A 25,443-nucleotide genomic window follows, 5' to 3' on the forward strand; every position below is an offset into this window, starting at 1 on the left:
TCTGCTTGGGTTTGCTCTGAGTAGACCTAGAACAGATAAAACGAACAATACTTATTGCGCACGCGTCAGAAAATCGCGCCATTCAGTCACATTCAGTTCAGGGGACAGGGACATCGCTGCTGCGAAGTTGAGGAAGACAACAAGCGACACATGTAAACAACGGTTGCCGGTAAAATTGTATTTAAAATCGTAATTTTTTAAGTGAATTCTGTATTGTGCATCGCAGAAAACCGACGATCTCTTCGATTATTTGCGAATTGCTAAGAGAAGAACGAAGAAACGTGCGTGAAACATGCCAAATCACTGTATACTCGCGTTTGTAAGGTTAATCTGTCGTGAAACCTGCGTTTGAAAAAAGGGAGGAAAACAAGAGGAAAGGCAGCTTTCTTCGTATCTGAATCTCTCGCAAAGATGGATTATATGCTGAAACGTTTGAATGAAGAGGATAACTCGAGTGTCGTCCTTGGAAAAAATCGATCGGTAAGCAGTATTCTATTTACACTGGACAGAGCAAGGCCGCGATCAAATTCCGACGATTCCATTGCTTTCTTAGGCCGGTATTCATAGTCGAATCTTATTTCAAGATCGTCTCAAGCAATGTCTTAAGATGCTAATATCTGTGATTGGCTCTGTGATTGGCTGATGGCATCTTAAGACAGTACTTAAGATGATCTTAAATACAAAACTCGACTATGAATACCAGCCTTAGTGTTTATTTTTACCAATATAAATTAACTAGAGTCTTGTTTTAATCTAGACTATATTCAGAAATATTACCCAAATGCTTCCATGTCTATCATTTTGTTCTTGTTATTTGCCGAATATGAAACAAGGATAAAATATCCGAGGATATTTAAGTGACATTTCCGAACGCAACTCTTCTGTACATGCATCATTCTTCAATACTTTTTTGTTCTAAAAATTATGTATAAAACATATAATTTTTACATACTTAGTGTTCTTTTGTTCTATAGTTTTATTATTTGTAATCTGATTAATATAATAAATGTAAATAATACATATATATATAATATATTTTCTAAATTAAACATTTTAGAAATTTACACACACATACACATTCACTATGATGAATAATAGGATGTATTATGAATTAAATTGAGTAAAAGATCCAAGTTTTCCTGAGAATGGAAGTCACAAAGGTTCTTGTACATTTTTACCAAGATATGTGAACTTTGACCTCAGTTTTCCTCATTTCAATTCTTGGAAGTAGAAAAAAAAGTAATTCTCTAAGTGACATATAGGCCTGTTTTTTGTCGCTGCACTGTTGTACTGGTGCAATAAGTTAGAATAAGACAAATATATTTTTTCTCATCCTATTGCACTCACTCTTATCTCACTTATTGCACTAGTACAGCAGTGCAATGACAAAGAACAGGTCTTATGATGTGACAAGAATGATCTAGTGGATGTTAGAACTTTTTTCACCTTTATTTTGATAGTCAAATAATATTTTTAGATCTGTATTTACAACAGAATTTTTAAATACTTAAGAAAAATTGTTTTTTCCATGTATAATTTTATCTATCTGTTGCTCTAGTATTATCACAAATCATATCCAAATAATCACAATAATATCAAAATAATGTAAAAGTAAAATTTCTCCATACAACAACAATTATTGCAGACAGTTTTCAGAAAGGTTTCAATTTTTCACATTTTATGTACAACAATTTTGAAAGAATTCTGTGAAATGTTAACATGTTTATTAAAATGTTAAAATAAAAAAATTTTTAATCTAAAATAATATGCAGTAAATTTTAAGATATATTTAAGGAGAGAATTTGATCATGTTATTTTTCATGAAAATTTTCATGAATGTATAATCTTTCTTCTGTCAATGCAACAATACTAACAAGAATTCTTTTTGATATTACATTGACAGTTGACATGGGTGTATGAAATGTGAAAATTTTTATGTGAAATTACATGATTTATCTCCTGAACAAAAATCAAAATCTGGTAAAATATAATAAAATGGTATATAATATAATGGTTTCAAAATTATTAAGTTATTTTTTGATCAATTATTATTTACAAAAAAAAAAAACAAAATATAATGAGCTGAGTAATACAAAGCAATAAATATAAAGAATTAGGTAAAAAACAAGCCAATATAGTATTTCTATCCAAATTATGATTTATTAACTACTATAACTAAGGAAGAAAAAATGTCAGATGAATAGAATTTAATCCGCATTATATTTAAAATTAAAAAGTAAAAAACTTTTTAACTACATTTTGACTACTACTGAGTCCTCCCATCAGTTGTGATATAAAAAACTAGTATAAAATTAAGAAACATTCAAATATAAAGTATTAAACATTGGACAAAAACAGTGACCAATAGGTAAAACATGCTTTTTTGTAACAATTGTCGCGAAGTATAAATAAATAAATAAAGGTAAAATAAATATATGATTACAAATTAATAATGAAACAAATACAGAATGGTAAATTTTTTTTGTTGGAAGGTGAAAAAATCCATGGTAAAAACGTATTTTATTTGTTTGAAAGATAGAAAATTGTAACCCAGTAACTCCGGTCAAAACGTTAAAAATCTAATCCAATTGTAGCAATATGCAAGCATCTAGACGTATTGAAAAACAGTACTTTTTCTATTGAAAAACCTTTTGTAGGATTTGTAAAATCTATTATCATTTTCAAACTATGATTAAGTGGAGAGAAAAAATTTGTATTAATTAATGTATGTGGTTTACCAAATCAGAAACTGTCCGAACAAGAACGCCAGAACATATATAATATTTGACAGTCGAATGAGAGGGCTGTCATCCATTATCAAATTTTAGAAAGAATGTCAAATAAATAAAAATAAAGTTTGTCAAGATACAATTAGGTAAGAACTTTTGTCTTCACCCTCAATTTGACAAGAAACACCACACAAATTCATAAAAGAATCTGGAAAATCATAAACATTCAGACATAGAGACAATAACAAAAATAAAACATGTGATTATCCCACAATTCCATAGTTTTTTAACAAGTGTTCCCAATTACAACAACATAGACAAAGAGATTATAAATCTACATAAAAAAAACTACAGCATTTTGTAAAATTAATACCAATGTTATTTTCACCAGGGCGGACAAGGGTAATGTTACGATAGCTCTAGTTAAAGAACAGAATTTTAAGTATTTCCATTATTAAAATGGAAGAATTACTTGCAGATACTAGCACGTACACAATAAAAGAATCTCACAAAACTTGGAGAAAAATTTACCTGTTGTTGAAGGACTAATTGAAAAAAAATTTTATTCAAAAGAAAACATATTGTGGACACTCCATTTTAGTGATTTTTTTACCCAGAGCTTTCCTAAAATACATAAACCAAATTTCCCATTAAGAATTATAGTTTTTTTCGATGAATTATACTTTTTAGCAATTTCTTGCACAAAATCATAAAGAATAGCTTAATTTATACAACGCACCTAATAACAGACAAGCAAAAAATAGCTTTAATTTATACAACACATTCTCCAGTACTACAATTCCTTCTTCCACGCATCTCTTGTTGTCTTTGGATGTTACTTCCTTGTTAATGTACCTCAGGATCTTGTATTACAAAGTATCACAAATAGATGGATATATATTGAAAATAACATTATACCAGCAGATATTTATTTATGCAATAATTTTCATTTTACCATCTATTTATTTTTCTAACTATAATACCTACAAACATGCCACTCTCATGGAATCACACTTATCTCCTATCATAGCGGATTTAGTATCGCAAGATTTTGAGGACACAGCTTTGAACGGCGCTTAATCTAGAATTACCGTTTTATCATCGATACGTGGATGACATTTTGTTAATTGCACTTTGTAATAAAATTACTGAGATTGTAAGCATATTCAACAGTTTTCACAACAGATTATATACAATTTACATTAGAATTAGAGGAAAACCACAGCCTTAATTTTTTGGATCTTGAAAGTGGAGAATAATACGATAAAAATAAACTGGTTTCCCAAACTTTTTCAGGTAGATTTGTCTTTTTTTTTTACATTACGTCACAAAGTAGGCATAATATATAGTTTAATAGACAAAGCCATTTTGTTGTCTCACCCCACTTTTCAACAGAAGAACTTAAAATTTTGCATCTCTGTACTTTTAGAAAATGGTTATCCATTGGATCTGATTTTCAAAGAGATTAACATCAGACTAAAAAAACTATTCAATACTTGTATGAAACAGAACATTGTATTAACAAATGAAACTACTTCCAGAAGCCAACAAGAGATCAACAAGTTTTTTGTAATACCATACATCAAATATATATTCGAAACAGCATTATCTATAATTCATAAAGATTTATGTACTGTTGGCTTTTGCTGTCTTAATAAATTGAATATGTTCGTTAAGGTGCAGAAAGACAAAATTGATTCCAATCAAAGAAATAATGTAATTTACAAGATCAGCTGCAAAGATTGTGAAGCCTCATATGTGGTGAGACAGAACATATGCATAATAATAATTATTGTTTCGATTGGATTAATAAGATCAAGATTTTAGATTCAGAATTGAATTATCAAGAAAGATTGCTATCTGAAATGGTTCATATAAAAGAACAAACTAATGGAATCAATCTACAAAAAGACACTGAGTATCTTGACAAATCTTATTTTTGTTTATTTGACATTCTTTCTAAAATTTTTTCTAAAATGATAATGGATAACAGCTCTCTCATTTCACTGTCGACTGTCGAATGTTACCCATGTTCTGGCGTTCTTGATCGGACAGTTACTGATTTGATGAACCACGTATATTAATTAATACAAGTAAGTCTTTTCTCCCACTTTATTATAGTTTGAAAACAATAATAGATTTTACAAATTCTACAAAAGTTGTTTTTTAATACGTCTAGATGCTTATATTGTTACAATTAGACTATAGATTTTTAACGTTTTGACAGGAATTACGTTACTGGGCTTCAATTTTTTATTGGTTTTGAACGAATAAAATACATCTTTTTACTATGAATTTTTTTTTGCTTTCCAACAAAGAAAATTTACCATTCTGTATTTGTTTCATTATTAATTTGTAATCATATATTTATTTTACCTTTATTTATTTATCTATTTATACTTTGTGCCAATTGTGACAAGAAAACATATTTTAATTTTATACCGGTTTTTTATATCAGGACTGATAAGGACTCAATAGTAGTCGAAACGTTCCGAGTTTTTTAATTTTGTAATACGTATTAGATTCTATTCGTCTGTGACATATTTTTTCTTTAGTTATAGTAGTCAATAAATTATATTTTGAATAACAATACTGTATTGGCTCGTTTTTTACCTGATTCTTTATATTAATTATTTATTTTTGTCATTAATTTTTGACATTATTGTAACTTGTCTTATTTGGATATGGCTTATGATAATATCAGAGGAGCAGATTGACACAATTATACATGGAAAGAATGATTTCTTTGAAGTATGTAAAAATTTTGTTATACAGGTTTGAAAATAATTTTGTTGTACTAATGATTATGAAGGAAGTTCAAGCATGATAAACAATACAATAAAAAATTTTAACATTCTAGCAATATAAATATTCTGCATAATTATTTTAATGATCTATCCAGACTAAATTTTTAAACACTTTATCAAAATTGTTCTTTTTTGTGTATTGTTACATTGTAGAACAGCAATACTAATAAATTAGGTGTAGTAATATATTAAATAGCAAATAGCATGGCCAAGAAAAATTACACAGGCACACAAAAAAGTGATTGGTCGAGCGGACCAAACTAGTCAATCCTTATGTATTTTGACCTGCTGAATCCGAATCCAAGGTCAGAATTGCTCAATTGGTTTGTTTTTCTTAACCTAAAAAAAAAACTTTTTTGTGTGGCTATGATATAAAAAAAAGAATGAAATTTTCTACGTTATTTATTCACCGAAGTTCAGACTTGTCATACGTGTTGGATTTTTCCTGGGTAATGTGGATACGCAAGCTTGTACGCTCCGGATTATACATTTGTGACCTAAACTGCTTTTACAAGGTGCTTTTTTGAGGTTAGGAAAAATGAGCCAATTCAGCAATTCTGACCTTGGATTCGGATTCAGCGGGTCAAAATACATAAGGATTGACTAGTCTGGTCCGCCGGACCAACCACTTTTTTTGTGTGCTTGTGTTGTAGGTAAAACGACGAAAGAATAAAGACATTTGGGAGCATTTATAGCTGCGTTCCGAAATTTATTACCAGTACTAAAAATCTATGGTTTATGTTACATATACTTTTTTATAGATTTTCAGTACTGATGATAAATTTTAGAACGCAGCTTATGTTTAGAATGTTTTAAAAAACTACATTAAAAAAGTTTTTTTATATGACTTACCAGATTTATTTTGTAAGTTTGACACTGTCGATTTCCAGGGACCTGTGTTGGCTAAACAAAAAGTACAATGCCCGTCAGTATAGATCCGATTTATCTGAAAATCTATTAAAATATTTTGAGAACTAAATAAGATATTGAGATTTAATTTTTTGTAATTGTATTGTTTTAAGGAATATATATTTTGATTAAAAAAATGTGATCTTGAAAGAGTCAAGATAAAATAAAGTTTAACTTTATTTTTTTTAATTTACCCATTAGGATATGACTTATAATATTAGCCAAAAGATAATAGAAATATGAGCAGAACATAAAAATCTATTTATGATGTAAAACAAGTATTGTAAAAAATAATTTTACTAAAAATTATAAATAAATCATGTATTGACTGTAGAAAGAGACTGATGACACCAATTATTTACCTTTATCGAGTTAGCCCCCCCCCTCCTCTTCACCAGATCTGTGTAAACTTGGCACTCGACTTTCATAAAAAAATTTTTTTTAATACACATTTGATTGTACCCAGTTTGTACCCGTTTGTACCACTTTTTGTTTTGTTTGTACCTTAAAAGGGTAAAAGTTATAGGGGTTTAAAAAATCATCAGCACCCCACTTTGTGATAGAGTAATCTACCAAGTACTACTCGATTATAAACATCGTTTGTACCACCGCCGGTTTTGTTTGTATCCTTAAGGGAGTGATTGTACCGAATTTTTAAAATAGGGGTTGGTGCTAACTCCACCAATTTTGAAGATATTTCCAATCTAAAAGCGAGTGCTGTTTCGGAATTGTTTCATCAATCAAAATTGGCGGAGTTAGCACCAACCTTGATTTTGAAAAATTGGTACAATCACCCCCTTAGAGGTACAAATGAAACCGGCGATGGTACAAATGGGTACAAACAATGTTTAATCAAATGGCACTTGGTAGATTACGGTATCTCAAAGTGAAGTGCCGATGATTTTTTAACACCTATAACTTTTACCCTTGTGAGGTACAAACGAAACAAAAAGTGGTACAAACGGGTACAAACCGGGTACAATCAAATGCGTATTAAAAAATTTTTTTTATAAAAGTCGGGTGCCAAGTTCACACAGATTCTCACCAGCGCAAAAAAATCTGCACATATATAAAATTTAGTACTCTTTTGTTGCTAATTTGTTATCTTATTCCGAATTTTGTTTCTCAAGCCATTTGGCAGGAAACAGCATTTGAAAGGGGTGGGTGGCCATCAAGTTAATCCCCCCCTCCCTATAATAAAAAATATATTCAAAGTGCTCAAATAAAAAAAATGAATACACCAGAATTTGTTGTCTTTTTGTCGCTCTAAGACAGCGCAAAAACATTTCGGAATTATAACATTGTTTAAGATATAATCTACTCATAATTTACTAAGTGTTGATATACAAGTATCTCTTAAAAAAGGTCGCATTTCTAAGTATTTTCGCGCTATCTTTAAGCAACAAAATAGCAACAAATTCTGATATACACATGTTTTTCATTAAACACTCTGAATATATTTTTTTATGTATTCGGAGGCCAGCTTGACAAAGGTTCTGACCACATCACACAAGAGAAAATGTAGAGTGTCACAATTAAAAAATTGATTACGCTAGAACTTGTTTTTTTTGTTACTCCTAGATAGCGTTAACAAATTTCAGAAAAAAATTTTTTAATTATATCATTTTGACGAACATTAAGTATGTAATTTGTACAGCTACAATAGAAAAGATTTCATTACTCGAAATGATTGCTGTTTTAAAATTTTCTGTAGATAATGCCCTTTCAATATTTGCAACGTTCGATTTTATTGCTCGACTATAAGTTGGTGTAAATAATTTACCTACTCGGCTACCGCGCGCCGTTATTTGGTACTTTATATGCTGACAGATAGTTAAAAGATTTTGTTACTTACATGATTGCGGTCTTAAATGATTATTTTTATGAAAAAAATTATAAAGAAATACTTATAACTTTTCTTAAATTGTTTTTCATTTATCAAAGATAAAAAATGATATAAATTACAGAAACTTCTTAATGATTAGGTAAGCAAGATTAACAAAAAAATAAGTAGGAAAAGTGTTACGTATTTTTTTGTAATTTTTTTCACCAATTTGGCGTAATTTTTTAGTTAATATTTAATAACATATTTAATATTTGTTATATTTATAATATCAATATTTAGTAACAATTTAGTGCAATTTGTCATATTCACCATTTTGAATTTTAACATCATATTTAATGGCATTAAAAATCTCTTTATAACCATTTCCAAATTCTTAATGTTGTTTTATAATTTTGACACAACATAACGAGACTCTAATTTACCATGGTGTGTATATACATATACATATATATATATATATATATATATATATATATAAATTACCGAAACACGACGTGTGTACAGAATTTTAACAAATTTGTTGTATATGTAAATATATTATCTCTAAATTTTTTTTTTCCAGTATACATGTGGTAGAGGCAAAGAAAATGATATTATTTGCCTAAGTCTACTTGTATCTCGTAAACATTGTATTTTTTTTCGAGACAATGACAACTTATATGTTACAGATTTACGGGTATGTATGGTGATTATATCAATATTATTGCATTTATAAGTTGAATAATATTTTTTACTTTTTTTTTATTTAGAGTTCCAATGGCATTTATGTTAATGGCCAGGAAAAACAGCCTTTTCAAACGACTAGGCTAAATGAGAACGATATCATTGGAATTGGTTGCCCAGATATTGATCCAACAAATGAGACACTATACACTTATAAAATTTCCACCACTAAAGTAGGACGTTTTCTGAATTAATACTTTGATAGTTTCTGTCACGTAACTTTGTTAACCGGCGGTATCAGCGTCACATAGACATGTTTTTGCTTTCGCAGTCCTTGTTCAGTTTCTAAGGGAATTCTGAAGCAAATTATTATGACTTTTATTAGAAGATATTTTCGAGTTAACTTTACGTAATTTTTTTGCACAATTAAGAGTGTTTTGACTATATAATATCAAAGTCATTGCAAGAAGGAGCCTATAAGGATAAAAAATAACCTATGTGGATAACCGACTGAATTTTATGTATATGAAAAAGTGGTGAATACACATATTTTTACAATTATTATCTCGAAAATACGCTTCTTATGAAAATCGAAGATGTTTCAAGCGATTTTGTATATACGCATGGAATTGTTATTCTTGTAAGGAACGATCTTACCTACCATGATTTCTGTAATTGTTTGTTCTTAAAAGCATTTAGAACTACATTGAACCCAAATTATGCATTTTTTAAATGAAATAACTCAAGAAAATTAATTAAAAACCAGATACTTTACTATGTGAGTATATACCATAGATGCCATAGATGTTCTGTAAGATACCTGTATGAATTAGAATTTTTATACTACTAAAAAAAAATAGGGAACACTTTTTGTATATCAAAAATTTATTTTCAGACTGCTGGAACTCAGTGAAAAATCATCGTAGAATCAAAATCCAAAAAATGTTTTAAAGCTTGAAACTTCTTCTTTCAAACGCTTTTTAGCGATTTCAGTTATCTTCCTTTTCACCAACGTGGCACAATGATGAAGCTTGTTAAAATGAAAATTTTTAATGCGAATTTGCTGTGCTGCATTTCGTGTGAAAAAAATCATAGAGAATCTAACGTGCACCACGTGGAGGTTACCGGTCGGACCTTGTACTAAGGATGGGCGATCTTGAATCGATATTTTGAAAAATCGATTTTGTATCCGAATATCGATCTTTTTTGACCGATCTCACAGCTTCGATCAGTCCAGTGAATCGATTCTTGAAATCCGAGATCAATCTTGTTTACTGAATGTTAAACTAGGTTAAACTAGGTTAAAATAATGCATAGGGGCATTAGGGTGCTGTCCCATGGGCCTCATAAAACGGAATCGGAAAGACGCAGTGGAGGGGATCAACCAATTGCAAGCTTTTCGTTCCGATTTGCAATTATGGGGCTCCGTATGGAGTGATTTTTGACGGAATTGGAAGGCTATGAAAAATCGGAAAACGGAACCTGAATCTGAACCTGAACCTGAACTTACATGATTTTGCGTAACACAATTGATAAGGTGAGTGTTATAATATTACAACGTAATGTAACAAATATTGTTGTTGCATTATAATTTATAATTACACATGATTACTATTTCCTTCTTTTGGCCAAAGTATAAATATGTATGTTATGTTAAGTTATAAAGTTAGCCATAGCCTTCCGATTCCGTCAAAAATCACTCCATGGGGAGCTCCAGTGTTGAAAATCAGAATGAAAAGCTTGCAACTGGTTGATCTCCATTCCGCCTTTCCGTTTTCCGAGGCCATGGGACAGCACCCTAAGTCTTTCGTTTATGATACAGTTTATGATAAAAAAAATTGCAATAATGGATATAAAATATATGTAATGGCAATACTATATGCAATATATATGTATACATATATATATGTATTATATATGTACAAATAAATATTTCTAAAAAATAAGATATAAACATATATATTAATTAACAATAGTTATTATTTTTTTATTTGTACAAAAATTTGCTGTCAAAAAATTATCTTGTTATCTCAAATTTAAATAATATTTAATATTTTGTTAAATTAGATAAAAAGATCGATTTCTGATAGATCGAATCTTTGAAAGTCGATTTTTTGGCAAATCGATTTTCAAGTCTCCGATCTAAATCGATCAAAAAAATCGATCCGTTTGACAAGATCGTCTATTCCTACTTTGTACATCGCGCGGCGCGCTCGCGGATGTTCCTTGCGACTTCTTAAATGTCATTTTATGTCGTTTCAAATGCGTTTAAATGTCTACGCGACATTTTTAAAATTTTGTATTCGAGCTCATTACGAGAATTGTCTGTGTGCTAAACATTTGTTTTAAAGCTTCTATACGTAAACATTACATGTAAACATTACGAGTACGCACTTACATACATGCCGTAATGTTTACAAGTAATATTTACGTACAAAGAGACTTTGAAATAAATGTTCAATGCACAAACAACTCTCGTAGCGTATTGAGCTTGTAATCGTTTAAGAGAAGCTGATCTTCGTTCTCGTTCTCGTGCGCAAGTGCCGAGTTTTAAACTTAAACATCGTCAGATTTCTCTTTAATTTGCTCGCGATCACATAAATTCGACTACGAGAAAATGGTAAAATGTGTATTTTTCTGATGAATCGCGTTTCTGTCTTTACAGCAATGACGCTCGTATACGTACTTGGCGGCGATGAAATAAACGCTATGATCGGCACTGCGTTATGCCAGTACGAGCCCATAACGGTGGTTCTGTGATGGTGTGGGGGTGTATTTCAAAGACAAAACAAACTGAATGTAGTGATCTTGCCACTTCCTACAATCACAAGTGTACGATACATAAATGAAATTCTTCGACCTCACATATTACCTTTATGTTTATCGCATCCGAATTTTGTGTTTATGCAGGATAACGCTTGTTCCCATACGGCAAATGTAATTAGACGCTTTCTTGAGCGATACAATATTACATTGCTGTATTATCCCGCCAATAGTTTAGACTTAAATCCATTTGAACACGTTTGGGACGAGATAAAACGACGTTTAAGAAGTCGCGGGGAACAGCCATGAAATTTAAATGAGTTAGGAGAAGCGTTTAGACAAATTTGGCACGAAATACCGCAGGACTTTATTAAGAGAAGCATGAACAAGCGAGAACGTTAACAAGCAGTAATTGATCAGAGAGGAGGTAACACACAATATTGAACACGCACGCACATAACACGCTCCCTACCTTTACACACACTAACACACACACAAACCACACGCGCGCGCGCGCACACACACACACATACACGAACTCACACGCATACAGCAGAGAAGGTTTAGAGTTTCAAAATACTGCGGAAGTGACGAATCGCGGGGTTCTTATCTCTGCTGATACACACACGCGCGCGCGCGCGCGCACGCAATATGCAAGATCCGACCGGCAACCTCCACGTGATGCACATTGGATAACGCTAATGCCGGTGGTTATTTAAAAAAAAATGTAAGGTTGACTTTGTAACTTGGTCAAAAGAATGTAGAAAAATTGTTGAAAAAACGTAAGCAATTTCAGCAATTCCAAGAATGATAAACAAGGTTGAATAAAAATGTTTTAATCCATGAACGTTAGTGTTTATTACTGGGAAGTAATCGTACTATAAAACTTTGCTTTAGCGATGTGATTGAATCTTTCATCACAACAGTACATTGGACTAAATGAAAACCGTAAAATATGCGATTTTTTACGTAATCTTTGAACATGATTTGTTGTTAGAAAAAGTAAATTCGTGAAAAAATTAATAACAGCATTCAAAAGTGCAAACTTTCAACTTTCCAATGATTTTTTGTTGAGCGCTGTACGTTGATCTGTTCACAAGTAACAAGCGATCAAAATCAAAATAACATTTGATTTTTTTAAATCTCAATAACTTGGTGAAAAAATCGTACAGCAATGAACAACCACTCGAAATAAAGGGAAAAAATCCCTCTCTAAGATGCAAATAATAGAAATTCTCTATGATTTTTTTCACGCGAGATGCAGCGCAGCAAATTCGCATAAAAAATTTTTATTTTAACGGGTCAAGTTTTATTATTATGCCACGTTGGTGAAAAAAAGATAACTAAAATTGCCAAAAAGCATTTGAAAGAAGAAGTTTCAAGCTTTAAAACGCTTTTTGGGTTTTGTTTTTGATGATCTTTTGCTGAGTACCAGCGGTTTGAAAATAGCCTATATTTTTGGTATACAAAAAGTGTTTTATTTTTTTTGTAGTGTATATAAATAATGTGTAGCTTTTATTTGAGTACATTTTGTATTTGAATTATATTATATAAAAGATTATATTATTATAAGTTTAGATTATGTGCTAATTAAAATGCATTACTTGTTAATCTACAAGGGACCAATATTAGACTTTTCGTTTACACAGTATCTATATTTAGAGACTAACCATATCTAGGAAAATCAATTAAAATTCTCTCGTGTGGGTTTCGCTTCGCGTAGAAAGTCAGAAACCCATATAGTACAGATAACGCGTGGGTAGAGTGCAAGTTATAAATAAATAAATAGATACTATAACGCGATTTTATAAGAATCAAGAGTAAACCAAAAATTAAGTTAATTTTAATAAGTTATGTTTAAATTTGACACAAATACTCAAACATAATACTAGGGCAATCTGTAAAATTTTTTTATAATGCTTTAAGTTATGACATACATCCTTTAAGTACGCACAAAAATGAGAGTAAATAACAAATGTTAATAACAATTTAAAAAAATTTTTAACACGTTCGGCGCGAAACCGATTTTGATATGCTTTTAGTTCAGTCAGCAAGAGCGCAAAGAGCACTCGGTGGATGCTGAGACATTCGATATATAAACAGAAGACAACGCGGTGACACTTTTGTCCCACTCTTTATTTAGACCACACGGGGTGTAGTTAATGCAGCATTGAAAATATAAACAAAAGCTAACAAGATTTGGAACGATAATAAGGTACGACTAAGGAAAGATCAGTTGTAAATAAAATGAAAGAGTAAAGACATAATTTGAGAGCATCTATGTTTATTATGTTTTAATAAACTACATTTAAAAAGTGTAATTTTTTTCCGCCGAACGTGTTAATATACAGGGTGTCATGGGAAAATTTATACAATGTTTATCAGTAGATAGAGCGTATTGAACAGAAAAGTTCTTAATTGTTTTGCAATTTTTGCAATAGTTAATGAGTTATTAATTATTAAAGTTTGCTGTATTAGCCCGGCCTATCGTGAAATGCAAGCACGTGGCGAGATGCGGCCAACCAGCGTTTGGGCTGGTTCTACAATATCTCGTGTGTTACAGTCGGATGTGGAATGCATTTTTATAAAAAAAAAATTCTTTTATTGGACCATCTGCTGCGTTCCGATATTTGACTGCGACATACGACGTATTATAGAACCGACCTTGAGGTTTCTAGGCGCGCGAGCAGAATTGTTTACAACAAGTGGCAATGGCTACGCACGGGCGACACGCAGCGCTGAAGTCTTTTGAGCTATGATAGTTCCTTGCTTTTATTCTTTTCTCGAGCATATGATAACAGTTTTTTTTTAATTTATGATAGTTTACGTTTGAAGAAATATTTTTTATTTAAAAAACCGTTACTTACTAAAAGAAATTTAGTAATCGCTTCTTTAAGCATTAAAATTGATACTTTTGTACATATGCATTTACATATGTACACGACATACATACTTTTTGTTGTTAGAAAATTTTATTTTTATTTAAAAAAGCAAGGAATTATCATAGCTTAAAAGGAGGAGAGTCCAGCGTTATGCGTCGCTCGGGTATAGCCATTGTCACTTGTTGTAAACAATTCTCTCTGTGCGTCTAGCAACCTCAAGGCCGGTTCTACAATACGTCGTATGTCGGATATCGGAACGCAGCCAATTGTTCAATAAGAGAATTTTATTTTTTTAAAAGAAAATGCATTCCGACATTTGACTGTAACACACGAGGTATTGTAGAACCGGCTCAAGCGCTGGGTAGCCGCATTTCTGACCGGGCTAATACAGGAAACTTTAATAATCAATAACTTGTTAACTATTGCAAAAATTGCAAAACGATTAAGAACTTTTCTGTTCAGTTTAAAAAGGTTTATGCACGACTCTCTAGTCAATAGACACGAATTTTGTAAATTATTTTATTTATATACAAGCTATGTGAATAAATAATTAAAAAATACATTATTTTTAAGATAAATTAAATAAGTTTTTAATAAGCTTCTTTTAAGGGAGGCATATATATGTTTGAATGTGCCACAAAAAAGGCATTTTTTTAGAGCCAAGAAGCAAACTATAAAAATGAGACTTTTTGTATAATAAAGTACACGTTTTGTAATTCTCATACAAATTTTATTACAATGAGTTTGTTGAAAAATTCTGTGCTCTACTGTCGTGTAGTCAACCGTGCATGTTTTTGCAGTGACAATGATTTCTGCTTTCCTATTCAATCAAAATGTAAAAACCAAATGGCATCTTAAAGAAGAATAACTTTCCTTGTTGATGTTGTATCCGATTTTTAAAATTTGAATTTTAAACAAAATGGCGGTGCTTTAAAGTTAATGGCAAAAAGTTATTTTTGTTTGTTTAAAAAAATAGAAAAAAATTTGAATTTTAAAAATTGTATACAACGACAAAGAAATTTATTTTTCTTTAAGATGCCGTTTGGTTTTTATATTTTGGTTGAATAGGGAAGCAGAAATCATTGTCACTGTAAAAACATACACGGTTGACTACACGACAGTGGAGCGGGGATTTTTCAACAAACTCATTGTAAACTCACTTTGGTTTTTGTATTTTGGTTGAACAGGGAAGGAGAAATTATTGTCACCGTGGAAACATACACAGTTGACTACATGACAGTAAAGCGGGAGGAGGGGGATTCTTCAACAAAATTATTGTAATAAAATTTATATGAGAACTAGAAAAGGTGTGCTTTATTATACAAAAAGTCCTATTTTTATAATTTGTTGTTTGGCTCTGAGAAAAATTCATGAAAAGTGCCTTCTTTTTTGTAGCTCCAAACATATATGCCTCTTTAAATTAAAGTATTTTTAGATACCAATATGATTTGAGTTCTGTAAATGTCATTTAGATTTGACAATTTAACCTAATTATTCAGTTTAGCGGCGCCAAATTTTTGTAGTAAAATATTTATTTGTATTAAAATATTTATTTGTAATATTTGTACAAATAGGTATTTGTAAAAGTAGACGTTCTAGTTCGTATGAACATCCAATTTCATAGTTAGCGCATTTTCTTCATACCTATCATTACTTTTTGTAGAAAAAATTTTTTTTGTTCTTTTTGGGGAAAACATAATTTTATTAAAATTTCATATTTTGTAGTGCCAAATTAAAATTACTTTGTATAATGTTATTACATGAAATAATAGCATTTTCCTTAGAAGCACATGCACGCACGCACTTGGTGCCCTTTTTTTACCTTTTTTTTTAAAAGAAAGGTAATTTTGTGCGTTATAATGTAACATTAATACTTCGATCGTATACCGATTCCAAATTAGGCGCTAATTTTGTCAGATGCTTTTTTTTGCGATATGTATCGCAAAAATAATAATTATTTGAAAAATACGAAACAGTATTATGAAAATAATTATATTATTTGATAGAAAATACTTTCTAATTTAAATTAGTATTTTTATAAGTGTTTTTCTAACCATTATTTAAGAAATGTAGTTCAAAAACGAAGTGGTGTTCCAAATTCGGTGCCTTTTCTCTAATAAATTGTCGGCATCATATTGTTTATAGTCATTAGAAAGTTTGTAATTTAGATTTTTATAATCTAGTTTTTGGTTTGTACGTTCCGTAATTATTAAAACGTTCCGTAATTTTACGAGAATGTGTATGAACCACCTTAATGCGCTCTACCTGCTTATAAATATTGTATAAATCTTGTGATACCTTGTATATTGATATGTAAATTTTTATTATTAGAAGAAAATCGGTTTTTGCTTTTTTGTCATAAATACTTTAATAAAAATTTAAAATATAATTGGATTTAAAAGGGGATATATATCTAGACAGATCAAAATAAGGCCTAACTTTACGATTTTTTTGAAAAACGGAAAGAAATAGAAAAATTTGTTTGTTTTATTGAAAAGATCATACTTTCTTCAATTCGAACATTTATTAAAAAATATTCAAAAATAGCGGTGTTATTAAAGTTTTTTTAATTAATGTTTTTTAAACCGGCGTTTGTAGTGAATGTTTCATTTAAAAGCAAAATTACAAAAAGATTTAATTATAAAATAAAAATTCTAGTTTTTCTGTCGTAGCCGTTTTTCAAAATATTGCGTTTGAACAAAATGATAGTCGATCAAATTTAATAATAGCGATTCTTTTTATTAAAAATGTTATCAGTTTTTGGCTGTCAAAAAAAATTGTAGAAAAAATTTTATGAAGACTAGTTTTAGTGTTTAAAAAAAGTATGTAAAATTGCAAGCCAATCGATCAAACTATTTTCGAGATATAGTGGTTACGCATTTTAAAAACTATGTTTTGAGAGAAGTCGTTTAAAGTTTTACATTAAGTTTATTTTATATAAAAATTGAAATTTTACATTTATACTGAATCGTCTACTCCAGGCCCATAAAATTAATTCTTAAAGTGGATATCTCTAAAAAATTTATTTGTTATTGCTTACGACGCAATCTCTTTCTTTTGTGTTGCTTAGCGCACATTTATTCTTTTTTTGGCACAAGAATATCGTGTATTAGTTTATCAGTTTTTTTACCAGAAACACTAATTTTCTTTTTTCTGTTTTATTTGATGATAATTTTTAAGATTTTTTATCAGAGATTGAAAGATATCAAAGATCTTCTAATAAAGAAATGTGTTTAATAGCTTCTAATTAAAAAATGTCGGTAATTTGCTTTAGGATTAAAAAAAAATCAATTACGAGTTTTAATGATTTTAATTGTTTATATTAGTTATTTTGATTCTTTTACGAAAATATTTTTTAATAAAAAAATAGTAATTGGATTATATAATTTAAATAATGGTAATTTTATTTTTAAAACTGCGAAATATACTAGCGGTAAACTATAGTCGCGTACGAATATCAAAATGTTAATACTTAATGCTTCTTGTAGAAATTTTATGTTTGTCATTAAATCTTTATTATTTAAATTTTGTTTAGTCATTTATTGATGAAGAAGAAATTTTATCAGACACGGTTTTAAACAGCCATACAAAAAAAAATATATCTGTTTCTCCTGTAAATCATACTTGTAGAAAAAGATGCGGACCTAGTTCATACTATCAAACAACAAGGCCAAATAAAGTAAATAAAATACATGATTCTAATGCTAATTCTTCAAAAGGTAAATCTTTATTATCCAGACAATATGAACGAAGAGAAATACTGAATTTGCAATATTCTATAATATATTTTCAATAAATCTTTAATTAAATTTTTGTTGCAGGAATTAATGTTAATTTATCTTGTAATAATCAGAGTGCAAGCAATAGCAACAATACTAATAATTCAGATACGAGATATAACTCTGTAGATATAAGTGGACAAGATGACATTGAAATAATTAATGTATTGCCAACAAAAGCAATCGAGAAGAACGTTAAGGATTCTAAGTTCAAATCTGCAAGATGTTTAGATAGCACTTGTAAATCAGATTGTGAAAATGAGAAAATGGGTGTTTCTAATGTTGAGATTAATATGGATGTTAATGACGGAGGTATAAACAAAAAATTTAATAATATAACAATTATATATAAATTACATAAGAAAACATTTAATAACATTGATAAATGCATTGACAATGTATTATACTTTACAGAGAATTCAAATTTTGTACATACGAATGACCAAAACATTAAATATGAAACTGAACTACAAATAACAGATGATGAAAGAGCACACGCGACAGATGATGAGTGCAACACAAATCGCGGTAAATTACCGACTAAGTCAAAGAAAAAAATTCAACATGAATCAAAGACGCGATTTTCAGTTATCGATGTTGTCGATCTGAGTGATAATGAGGAAGGGATATTTCCATGTTCTCAGTTGTTCGATATTAAATACGAAGATAATACAGAGAATCAAATGGAAATTAAGCAGGAATGCGCTAACGATGATGATTCAAATATCGAGAAAATTGGCCTGCTAAATGTCGACGACGAAGTCATTATTTTAACGGATGACGAAGATGAGGACAATCCATGGTTAGAACGATTATCTAGAAGTCAGTTACTTAATGAGGATGTAAAGCCTGTTTTATGTGATGGAATCATAAAGGATGAAATTGATTTGGGAATTTGGGACGATGGAAATATAATCGAACAACCCAAGATATCATGTATTTCCCAGTTAGTTTGCACTAAAGAAATATCGCACGAATTACGTGGAAGTGTCGATAATAGAACTAAAAATAAAGAAAATTATAATACTAATTTATCCATCCAAGTGGACACCATGGATGTAGACAAGGCTGGTCCTTCTAATGAATCTAGTGTGAAAGATGTTGGTAGAAGCAAACAGATTGATATTAGTATTGATAACAAAAGGGACGATGTTAAAAGTAAAAACAAAAAAGATAATTATAACATTAATTTACCGATGACAGAAGTAAACCCGATGGATGTGGACGAGGCTGGTGCTTCTAATGAATTTAGTGCGAAAGATATTGATAAAACTAAAAACAAAAAGAATGATTATAATACTGATTTACCAGTGGCAGAAGTAGATCCAATGGATGTGGACGAAGATCTTTCTAGTGAATCTAGTATGAAAGATATCGATGAAAGCAAACAGATTGATATCAACAATATTGTTGATAAAAGTAACGACGTTAACATTAGTAACAAAAAGGATGATTATAATAGTAATTTACAGACGACAGAAGTAGACGCGATGAATGTCGACAAAACAGGTTTTAAAGAAATTAGTATGAAAGATAAAAACAAACAAATCATTGATAAGAAAAACAAACAAAAGACAGATACAAAAAAAGATATTAAATCAGCTAAACAAACAATAGAAAGTGTGAAACAAAAATTACTTGCAAAGTCAACAATCAAAAGATTAGTTCCAATAATAGAACCATTAAGTTTACCTTCAAGAAAAAAGCGATCTGAGCATAATAAAGAGGCAACAAAAACATATGAAACTTCACATTCAAAAGTAACAGCAAAAGAACAGAATGTGTCGACATTAAAAGAAAAACTTAACGATAGTTTTTATACTAAGGAGCAAAAGCATCACAAAGAAAAATCTAAATCAACGGTTGATAGTCACTCATCGAGTGAAACAAAATCTGGGCCATCAATTTCTAAAGACGAAAAAAAGAAAATAATTGAGCAGAGAAAAATGAAGTTAAAGGAAATTGCTGCAGAAGAGAAGAAGCTATCTGCTGAAAACGATCAATGTATGAAACGTAGAAATAAACCAAGAGCTAAAATATCTTTAAAAAATCGTGGTGACTTTCTCATTGAGCAGGAACCACAAGTATCTAAATTACCAGATAAATTTGCAGAATTATCAAAATTGAGCGAAGATCGAGAATCACGAGTATCTAAATCGTTTCCAGATAAATCAACAAAATTGTCAAACTCAAATAAAGATCAAGAATCACAAGCATCTAAATCGCATCTTTCAGATAAATCTAAAAAGTTGTCAAAATCGAACGATGATCAATCTAAAAAGCAATTAACGAATAAAACTGATGTAAAAAAAACCGCGATTTCCAGCGAAAAAACACATCCGTGTCCAAAAACGGATGTTTCTAAGGATACAGTAAACAATATTGCCACATCATTGCAACAGTCCTTACATTTAGATAACATGAGCACTGCGTCTGGACAACACACACTGGATTTCAAAACGACCAATGATAATAAAAAGAAACACAAGAGTAGTAAGAGTAACACGAAAAGAAACGATGTGAATACAGATCCTACAGTCAAAATATCAGAATCGCGAGACAAGTCGATTGAACGTCATTTTGTGATACAAAAAGAAAGTTTTTCACCGAACAATTTGAAGTCAACACTTGTAAAATCGAGCACAAAACAGAAAAAACAGAAGAAAGTGTCCTTTTCTAATAAATTCGAAATATGGGAGTTTCAAATCGATGAAAACAATAATTTAAATAAATTGACGTGGAAAGATGCTCCTATACCTACAAATAAATTAAGAACAAAACCTATAACCTATTCAGATTCCAAAGTCCAGAAATCGCTTCGAAGTCCGAAACTAGAAGAGTTCTTACTGCGTATTTTTATGTGGAATCCCGTGTGGCTCGAAGAACAGCGTTACTTGAAGTGTGAACCACCGATAGTGTCCAATAATGAACTTCAGTCTATGAAACTATCTTATGATTCTTATGAACAGTATTATGAAGTCGCGATGCCTCTCTTGTTACATGAGATATGGTACACCATAACAAAAGATTTTGAAATGATCCAAAAGAATATGCAACGTGCAACCGTAATGTGTTCCATAATCGAGAATTCTATTACGCGTACCCCAATACCTTCAACCAATTTATTTCTGACAACATTGTCGCTTGAAGTGCTAATCAGTAAAGAGGATCTAAATAAACAAACTCATCCTATTTATGGAGATCTGGTATATCTTGAGTATTTCAGAACTGTACATGGTAAACAAAACTTTCATAAGATATTTGCATATGTCACCAACATGCAACATACGATTATCAAAGACTTCACACATTACAATAGGGATTTAAGGAATCATGTCAAAAATCCGCATTCTTTGATAACGTACACTTTACTAACGCGACCTTTTGAGCATAACATTCCTGTAAATAGTGTACAAAGAGTCAGAACGGTTACATACCTACGATCAAATATCAGAATGGTGCAGGCGTTACAATATCTTCCTCACTCACCTCTGTTAAAACTGATTGTAAATCCAAAGATTGAAAATTATCAATTACCGCCATTAAATAATCAGTATACATCTTCTTCTCTAATCACAAAAGATGATTTAAATCCAAAACAATTAGAGGCCGTATTTAGAGTAGCAGGCGCTGTACTGAAAAAAGAGTCTAAACTGTGCTTTATTCAAGGCCCACCAGGAACGGGCAAGTCCAAAGTTATCGTGAACCTGGTAACTCAAATATTATTTGGTGGATGTCAAGATGAAAAATCATTGAGAATCCTGGTTTGTGCACCATCCAATGCTGCTATTGATGAGATTGTGTTAAGACTTTTAAATATCAGGTCTACCTTAAAACAGAAACGTTTTAACATGGTACGTATTGGGCGACCGGAGTCCATGCATCCAATGGTTAAAAATATTTCCGTGACAGAACTGGCGAGACGACACATGAATCAATTGACTAAATCACAAAAAACATCGTTGAATAACAGCTTAGCTGACACCGAGGATATTTCCATTTTACAAGCGCGTATTAATTCGCTTGAAACCGAACTTGAAAGCAACCAGAACAACAAAGAGAAAAGATATTTACTCATGAATAAATTACTTGAAACATCGATGAAATGCGAACATCTGAAATCTGGTAAATTAATAGACGAGCTTAATCCGAAGGATCGTGCCAAATCTCAACGTATGGCGGAAAATATAATTCTTACGCGTGCCAGTATAATTGCCTGTACACTTTCATCTTGTTACACCAATCAAATGGAGTCGATTTTTGGTGGTCACAAAGAAAGAATATCCATGTGCATTGTTGATGAGGCGACACAAAGTTGCGAAGCAGAAACTCTGATACCATTGATGTTGGGAGTGAATACATTAGTTCTAGTAGGTGATCCGAATCAGTTACCCGCAACTATTCTAAGTCAGCGAGCGAAGAAATTGGGATTAGATCAATCGGTGTTTTCGAGAATGCAAAACGTTTTCGCATCTCAACCGAACAATCCAATTATCATGTTGAACACGCAATATCGTATGGAATATGCAATTTCATATTGGCCGAATAAGTATTTCTATGATGGAAAATTGAAAAACGCCACTGGATATAGAATACAATTTCCATTTCATTCCTATAGAGTGTTAAATCATAACTTCATTCAGAACGACGATAAATTTTCCAACACCACGGAAGCTGAATTTGTGGCCAATATAATTTTTACCATGTTTATGTATGCCAAATGGGAAACAAGTACTACTATTTCTCTTGGGATTCTCACACCGTACAACAATCAAAGGACTCTTATGTTGAATAAAATAAACGAAAAGTAGGTTTCATGTATGCATACACAGCACAGAAAGATTATAGAAACATTGCAGATATATTTTATTATGAAATTGTAATATTGCAAAGTATTAGTACAATATTGCTGCAACTGTAAAATGTTTGTCTTTAAAAAAATTGCAATGCATATTGTAACAATATTATAATGTATTTAATTTTTGATCATATTTTAGTTATTATATTAACACATTTTGATACATATAACATTTACGAGTATTATATGTTCCTGAATATTAATTTATACAGAACAAAAAATTTTATTGTCAAAATATATCTTATTTATTTTCGTTGTCAAATTAAATTTTAGGAACTCATTCCGTGATAAAATTATTTTACTAGACATAGATAAAAAATCTCAATATTACATTTTGTATTTTATACTGAGCAACGAAGTTAACGTAACAAAAATTTATATCAAAATTTCACTTAACTTCAAATTATCGTAACGTCGCGAAAACTTATCGTATTGGAAAGTTTTTTTTATTTTAAAGCTTGAATGAAGTCACTACTTTAAAAAGCGTTTGTCAGATTTTGATCTCCTTTTTCCTTTTTGGGATCTCTTCAAAAGAATGTGTTTTGTCTTCAAAAATTTTCATACATTGACACGCTCTACGAGGTACAATGAATTTTTCTCGTAAACTTTATAAGAATTATCGTTAAGTATGAATGTTTCCTTACAAATAAAAAAAAAACAAAAGAAGTTTGTATGATTTTTTCACACACACAATGCGCAAAATCTGGCCTGCAACTTTCTCATGGTGTGCATATTGGGTAATGCTAATGCTGGCCGTAACAGGCATAAAACTAAAATACATAGTTAACTTTGATATGTCACAACTCCGCCAAAAAAATACAGGCTTTAATTTTTTTTAATTTTTAGGAAAAAATTTATATTTTACGATAATTCTTAAAGTTTGCGAGAAAAATTTATTGCACCCCGTGAAGCGCGCTAAAATATGAACATTTTTTAACACAAAACACGTTCTTACTTTTAAAGAAATGCCAAAAAAAAAGAAAAAGATTAAAATCTGACAAATGCTCTTTATAGTAGTGACTTAAGGCTTTAGAATGAAAGAAAAAACTTTCCAATACGATAAGTTCTCGCGAAGTTACGATTATTTGAAGTTGAATTAAATTTTAGTATAAAGTTTTGTTGCGTTGATTTTGTTGTTCAGTATATTTTGTATGATTTAATTTAAAAAATTTTTAATTACGAGAATTGCGATACGTCCATCTAGTAGCGGTGACGTCTAATATACAAAAATTCTTTGTTTGCAACAGTGCACGGCAATATGCAATGTTGCAACATTATAACAATGTTACTACAAGCTCTTGTGCTGTGTGAAATGTATTTTCAAAAACAATAGTTTGCTACGAAAACAATAGCGTAAGCTACGAAGAACTTTATAAATCATGTTTTCAGGATATCTACTATACCGGATAGCATAAAAAAGAAAATTATTTTTGAAGTTAATACCGTTGATGGTTTTCAAGGACAAGAGCGAGATGTTATAATAATGTCTTGCGTGAGAAGCAGCGGTATTGGATTTTTATCGGACAAGCAAAGGCTCTGTGTAGCTCTTACAAGAGCTAAACATAGTTTAATATTATGTGGAAATTTTGTTACTTTTATGGTTAGAGACTTTTGAATTTAAATTTTATAAATTTTGTTTTTACATTTTTTTAATTTAAATTAACTAGGAAATTTTTGCTTTGCAGAAGGATCAAATGTGGAAATCTTTGATAAATGATGCACAAAATCGTGGAATTTTTTGTCAGATCAATGCTAATGCAACACCCACCACAATTAAAAAATTTATTGTTAAGTAAAAAATTAGTTTGTAAAGTTTTTTTATATACTTAACATCTCGAGTAACAAGTTTTTATATGTTTTGTATATTTTGTAAATATCTAGGTTAAATTTCATTCAAATACAATGATTCCAATGAAAAATGTATCATGAAAGATTAGAAAACTGCTGTGTCTGATTTTTTGGGGTTTGAACACTGGCGACGATTTTTTAATATAATTTTATCGATTTTGTATAATGTCATTGTCAGTTTCCAATATTCAAAGACTGAAGCGTTGCCTCTAACTGCCATCTTCCCTTTTCTTTTTCTTATACTACTAAAAAAGGAGAACCAGCAAAAAATAGCGATTTTGGCTCATCAACTAGCGCCTAAAGTTCATATAGATTATTGTTGTTAGTGTCCTGCAAAATGCAAAAACATTTTTTTGAAG

General features: G+C 30.5%; 1 protein-coding gene and 1 long non-coding RNA gene across 9 annotated transcripts in view; one reads left to right on the forward strand and one right to left on the reverse strand.

The window, feature by feature from the left end:
- LOC105832381 (uncharacterized ATP-dependent helicase C29A10.10c) lies at positions 1–25,167 on the forward strand. Of its 5 annotated transcripts, XM_012673267.3 has the most exons (9): positions 1–152; positions 227–480; positions 8,854–8,967; positions 9,041–9,187; positions 18,135–18,318; positions 18,421–18,690; positions 18,793–23,185; positions 24,626–24,836; positions 24,922–25,167. In XM_012673267.3, the coding sequence occupies exons 2-9, from the start codon at positions 412–414 to the stop codon at positions 25,030–25,032; spliced, it is 5,499 nt and encodes a 1,832-aa protein (XP_012528721.1). In that variant the 5' UTR covers positions 1–152; positions 227–411; the 3' UTR covers positions 25,033–25,167. The 5 variants fall into 5 exon arrangements, with proteins under 5 accessions (XP_012528721.1, XP_028049311.1, XP_036141372.1 ...); XM_012673269.3 differs by lacking the exons at positions 1–152; positions 227–480 and having other exon boundaries at positions 18,230–18,318; XM_036285479.1 differs by lacking the exons at positions 8,854–8,967; positions 9,041–9,187 and having other exon boundaries at positions 53–480; positions 18,230–18,318.
- The window catches only part of LOC105832382, a 6,714-nt gene continuing 6,314 nt past the window's right edge, over positions 25,044–25,443 (reverse strand). For all 4 annotated transcript variants that reach the window (XR_003626556.2, XR_004962843.1, XR_004962842.1 and 1 more), the window contains one exon: positions 25,044–25,414. This is a non-coding gene — a long non-coding RNA (uncharacterized LOC105832382). The remainder of the gene's footprint in view (positions 25,415–25,443) is intronic.

The sequence above is a fragment of the Monomorium pharaonis genome, chromosome 4 (genome assembly GCF_013373865.1).
Source record: "Monomorium pharaonis isolate MP-MQ-018 chromosome 4, ASM1337386v2, whole genome shotgun sequence".
Classification (NCBI taxonomy): domain Eukaryota; kingdom Metazoa; phylum Arthropoda; class Insecta; order Hymenoptera; family Formicidae; genus Monomorium; species Monomorium pharaonis.

Excerpts from the sequence above, each read along its gene's own strand:
- LOC105832381 (XM_012673267.3), top strand. The coding sequence starts at position 412 with ATGGATTATATGCTGAAACGTTTGAATGAAGAGGATAACTCGAGTGTC. Across the intron at positions 18,691-18,792 it reads TATGGATGTTAATGACGGAG|AGAATTCAAATTTTGTACAT; the intron begins GTATAAACAAAA and ends TATACTTTACAG. Across the intron at positions 23,186-24,625 it reads TTGAATAAAATAAACGAAAA|GATATCTACTATACCGGATA; the intron begins GTAGGTTTCATG and ends TCATGTTTTCAG.